The 5847-nt window shown below is 38.2% G+C and overlaps 1 protein-coding gene across 1 annotated transcript in view; it reads right to left on the bottom strand.

Annotated features, from left to right (window-relative positions):
* The window catches only part of GMPS (guanine monophosphate synthase), a 51368-nt gene extending 45956 nt beyond the window's left edge, over nucleotides 1-5412 (bottom strand). Inside the window, exon 1 of the mRNA XM_005874424.2 lies at nucleotides 5392-5412. Coding sequence (XP_005874486.1) covers nucleotides 5392-5397 — 6 coding nt within the window. The 5' untranslated portion in view covers nucleotides 5398-5412. The remainder of the gene's footprint in view (nucleotides 1-5391) is intronic.
* Between the last annotated feature and the right edge of the window lie 435 nt (nucleotides 5413-5847).

The following is a 5847-nucleotide window of genomic DNA, read 5'->3' as shown; positions in this document are numbered from 1 at the left end:
CAGTGGTTCTCAACCTTCTGGCCTTTTAAATACAGTTCCTCATGTTGTGACCCAACCATAAAATTATTTTCGTTGCTACTTCATAACTGTAATGTTGCTACTGTTATGAATCGTAATGTAAATATCTGATATGCAGGATGGTCTTAGGCGACTCCTGTGAAAGGGTCATTCGACTGCCAAAGGGGTCGCGACCCACAGGTTGAGAACCACTGGGTTAGGGCAACACCACTAACACTTCTGCTACAGTAATGAAAAAAGCAATGATCACAACCATCTACAGAGGAGGATTTGCAAAAGGCCAATCACAGGCCAGAAAGAATTACTCAGATCATAAATATGGTTTTAATTAGGAATACTGAGCAATGTAGAAAAATCAGGTCACAGAAAGAAGCAGTTTACAGAATATATTAGTGCAAGAAATACTAAAACTTTTTTTCCTTCCAGACCTTTGCCTTCACACATACAAACACAAACACACACACAATGCACTTTAAGGAATATATCTACAATCCCTTAATCTTAATCTATTTTTTTGGTAAAGAATAAACTATTTTTCTTTTATTGTCTAAAGTTTTACCTATATCTCCTTTTTTCCCAATTGATCCCCTCCCCCATCCTTTCCCAGCCCGGGCAAACCCCCACCACCCCACTGGAAAAAATAAAAGAAAGAAATAAATAAAAATCAAATAAAACCCTGCTTTGGATTCATTAATACTGTTGTTCTTTTCAATTAATCTATATGCATCTCAATACATATTTTTAAGTGAAGAAAAAAAAAGAATAAAGTATTTTCGAAAGACCACTATGCCATTCAGTCTCATTATCACCTTCACATTTTTCACCAAATCCAAGTTCAACCTGTTTGTTTTTTCACATTACAGGCAGTTTTCACTTTGCATGATTCTGATACACACAAATTTGTTATCATGTTTTATTCCAAGGTTTAATTAACTAAGATTAGCCCCAAAAAACATGGCTCAAATTTCATTAACATATCAACTGTGAGTAGATAGAGTACAAACTTCAATGCCAGTTCTTCAGTCCACAAATCATCACATAAACGACAGATAAACATCTTTATCAGTGACCAATCACGTCCCTTCTTTCAAAATCTGTTGGTAATTGGTCACTGTACAACAAACAGACAAAAGTATAATTGGTTACCTTCTTGACACCCAGTGATAAATCCACATGACATTATAACATATGGATAATCCAAAGTGGAAACTTAACAACAAAGATGAAGGTGCAGCAAAAACATGAAAAGTGATATGCTAGAAGTGAAATTCTAATCCAATGTAAATGTAGTTACAGAAGAAATAGTTGGCTGTGGCAATGATGACATGGTTGCAGGTTGAGCACTTCTAGAATGTGCAGTCAGAGGAACTTAGCAAAAGCAAACTTATCAGCATCAATGAGAAAAGTCTCTGTGATGAAAAGGATGTCCCAGAGGAAGTGACTCCAGGAAAATACTTCAAATTAAAGTAATTCTTGGAGATATTTCATGACATTCAACATACAAAGGGTATAGCATGTTGAAAGCCATCAAAGCATAGAAAAGATGCGAAGGGAAAGACAACACTCATTCTTGATAATTTTTTTGCAAAGAAACAGCAATTTTTAATGTTTCTAATGTTTTAAGTTATACTATACTAAATAGTAGTTTTACTATTTATTTCAATATAAATGCATACTTATCTTTTTTTTAAGGGGTAACTAATGAAGGAAAGACATCAGGGAAGAGAAACTAGAGAGAGGCACTGGTCATTACCTCTAGAGAGGTAGGCCTGGTGAGCCCAAGATGTGCTGGACAGGATACTGTACCTCACAGACAAACTGATAGAGGTTTTCTTATCAAATACCTAAAAATAGCTTTATGTGTTTGGTAACATTATTTTACAGCAATTAGAAAATTAAGTTATTAGAAATTCAACTTATTTTACCACCTCCTTTTAGAATCAAGTGCCCCAGTTTAGACACAGAATATATAATCACACTACTATTAACGAAACCCTTTATATTCCCTATCACATTATAATGGACTCTGTTAGGCAACATGTAGACATAACTACATAAAGCATTTCCTGGGTCCTCAAACCGAGAACCCAAAGCCATGACAAGGGTCCACCAACGAGCATATCAACTCATCTCACATTATTACTAAAGTAAACCTATTTTTGGAACCACTGTGATTCTTGAGCAAACACAAAAACATCTCTATTCCACAATAAGCATGGAAAAAGAATACTCCACACAACCCAGAATTATATATGCTATACAAAGATTCAAAATTCTATGAAACAATTACTTTATATTTATTGTTTCACAAAGTGTTTCAGAATTATGTATTAACCCAGAGGAGTTCATTCATTTTGAGTATCTAAATAGAGTTTAGGTTTGTAGGAATCATGAAAATAGTAAGTACAATAATGGAGGAAATTTTTATCATTGTGGATAGCAAACAATTATTTACTACATCCAACAGCATCTTTTGGAATATAATTCATTAAATGGCCTAAAAAAAAAGCCAGTAAGAAATATATTTGAACAGTATAGGACAAGCCTAAATATTTTTTAAAATTCTTGAAAGACAATTATTTTCCTTAAGAGACAAGTTGGCCTACACTAAAGGCAAGGTCATCTGAAGCTCCTAGAGGAATTTCAAAACCTTTCAAGTCTAAGAACAGAAAACAATAAAAACCATAAACCATTCCTTTTGTCTGCAACAGCTCTTCCATTCTAGATTAATATCTTAACAGAACAAAATCTGAAGCAAAGAAAACAAACAAACCATCTTTGACCTCTGAAAAAATGTACTATAGGATTGTCAAATGACAATTAATTCTCAAAACATCCCAGATAAAAATTCAGGTCTTCTTCCCATTCAAGTACAAAAACTTATACTTAAAGTGCCAAATTTAAATTTTTAACATCAATAAGTATTTATAAAACAACTTTAATCCAACTTTAATTTATAATAACATAGTTAATATTTCAGTGAAGATGGTGGGGCAAGGCCCACTTCTACTCCAAGCAAACAAGAGTCTGAAGTTTGCATAAGACCAAAATGTGGGAAACTTTACAAGTAGCCCAAAGACCATAAATCCTACTTTAATAAAATTGAAAAAGTTATTACATCTAATACTTGGCATACATTCTATTCATATACAACACTGAATAGTTGTGAACATATTTTAAAGAATTACTAACCCCTGGCTGGTTTGGCTCAAGGGATAGAGCATCGGCCTGTAGACTGAAGGGTCCTGGGCTCAATTCTGATCAAGGGCACATGCCTGGGTTGCAGGCTCGATTCCCCAGTAAGGGGTGTGCAGAAGGCAGCCAATCAATGAGTCTCTCTCATCATTGATGTTTCTATCTCTCTCCCTCTCCCTTCCTCTCTGAAATCAATAAAAATATATTTTTTTAAAAAGAATTACTGACTAGTTTACTTTAAGATCTTTAAATAAGATCTGTTAAAGAAACAAAAATTTATCTTGAGTAGTTAACCAAAGTAGCCCTGAAAACAAACAAACAAAAAAACAACAACTAGGTTTTAAGTCCCAGCTGTTTTTTCAGCGTATGAAGCTGGAACACATAAAGGTCCTTTCCAGCTCTAAAATAATACTCTAGATCAGGGGTCCTCAAACTACAGCCCACGGGCCACATGCAAATACAAATATTGTATTTGTTCCCGTTTTGTTTTTTCACTTCAAAATAAGATATGTGCAGTGTGCATAGGAATTTGTTCATAGTTTTTTTTTAAACTATAGTCCAGCCCTCCAACGGTCTGAGGGACAGTGAACTGGCCCCCTGTTTAAAAAGTTTGAGGACCCCTGCTGTAGATGGACAAGACTAATGAAAACAGTCCAAATGCTTTTACAGATTTTAGATCTCTCCTGAATTTCTATCATGTAAAAAAGAAAAGTCATTCTAGAAATTCCTGATAAAAATTGAAATACACCAGAATAGGAATCAAAATCAGTTCTCTCCTCCCTTTATGAACTAGGATTTACACACAACTATCGGAGACACAACAGATGTACAAAGTAAGCGTGGGTCCAGTATTTGTATTTTACTCCAGAGGGAGAGGTGGTCCAGTGGCAAGCTATGGAAAGAGGATGCCTACTCAGATTTCCAGGTGCATCTCTTAGGAATATGTCATTTCACTTACTTTATTACTCATATTTCCCATACTTAAACATCTCTTTACTTGAAATGTTTCCTATGATCAATGACATATCGTGGTTTAATTGTTGTCCCCCTCCCCCGCCACTTAGGAGTATGTGACATAATCATAGATTTGATGAAATATGTTATTTCCCTGCATTGCTCCTCTTGAAAATGCTTCCAATTCAGTCCATATCTAATTGTTAGTACAGTTAAACACACACACACGCACACCTGATTGTTATAAAACATAAAGGAGCTTGAAATAAAAAAAAGTTAATCAACAATTCACCTGATACTCTTTAAAATTCAAGTTGAAAAAAAAAATAGCATCTAGGAAGAAAGTGTATATTCTATATTCCTGAGACAGATAAAGTAATTTGGAAACTGAATCTTGAACTTTCTTCTGTTACTTAATTTTGTAAAAATGCTCTTCTCAAATCACCACATACCAGTACTTTGCAAAAGGAGGTTTGGGTCCTTCTAGTAACACCGTCATTTCCTCTACCAGGACAAAGCTGAATCTTGCCAATGAGTTGTAAGGCTCAAAATACAAGGGAAGAAAAATGCTCTGTTACCTAGTGTACAGGAAAGAGCTGTACGCCGTGGTTTCATTCTAAGGTCAGAAACTAAGGGTTCGAGTGTCTTCATTCACCTATTTCATCCTGAGAAAGAGCTCTAACGAGTCTGAGCGTCAGTTTCCTCAGTCTGTAAAGAGTATGTATCAGCTGCTGTACAACCTGACTCATCTGTTCAACCAACACCACCTGAATGCTTACCAAATGCTGTGCAAGCATTCACGGAGAAGACCCACTAGTCACGCAGTGGTTCTCAACCTTCTGGCCCTTTAAATACAGTTCCTCATGTTGTGGGACCCCCAACCATAAAATTATTTTCGTTGCTACTTCATAACTGTAATGTTGCAACTGTTATGAATCGTAATGTAAATATCTGATATGCAGGATGTATTTTCATTGTTACAAATTGAACATAATTAAAGCATAAAAACAATATGTAATTATATATGTGTTTTCCAATGGTCTTAGGCGACCCCTGTAAAAGGGTCGTTCGACCCCCCAAAGGGGTCGCGACCCACAGGTTGAGAACCGATGCCAGTGTGACACTCAGGCATCACCTCGGTCAGAGAACACAGCCTGAGTAAGACAGTACCACCTGACACCCCCCCTCGCCCCGTTCGCACCTGACCTTTAAAACTCCACACACCTGCATGACATGTAATGGAGTGAGTCCTTCAAGCCAGCCCCCAACAGCGGGCAGCGGAGGGGGCACATCTGCTCAGGGAAATCGCAGTTCCACACCACGCCGGTTCCCGCGGATGAACCTGACTCCCGGAGGGTCGGCGAGGGTTCCGGGCAACTTACACCGTGACCCCGAAATGAAAGCGAAGGCGCTCCATTGGGAGTGAGGCGCGTGAAGGTAGAGAAAAGTGAGCCGGGGGTGGCGAGCAGCGCCGCCGGGCCCCAACGCGCTCTCCCCGCGCCGAGTTAGCAACTTTTCCCTCTGCGGTGGCGGGAAGACGAGGGGATGGCCCAGCTCGATCCCCGCACGCGAGGCCCGTGCGGGCCCCGGGATCGCCACAAAGGCCCCCATCCTCCTGAAGGGTCGGGATGCGGGCTGAGGAAGCCACACACACACATACACACACACACCCGCTCGCCT

This window comes from Myotis brandtii, unplaced genomic scaffold, assembly GCF_000412655.1.
Source record: "Myotis brandtii unplaced genomic scaffold, ASM41265v1 scaffold436, whole genome shotgun sequence".
NCBI lineage: Eukaryota > Metazoa > Chordata > Mammalia > Chiroptera > Vespertilionidae > Myotis > Myotis brandtii.
Note: the sequence above shows the minus strand (reverse complement) of the source record. Positions and strands in the feature narration are given on the sequence as shown.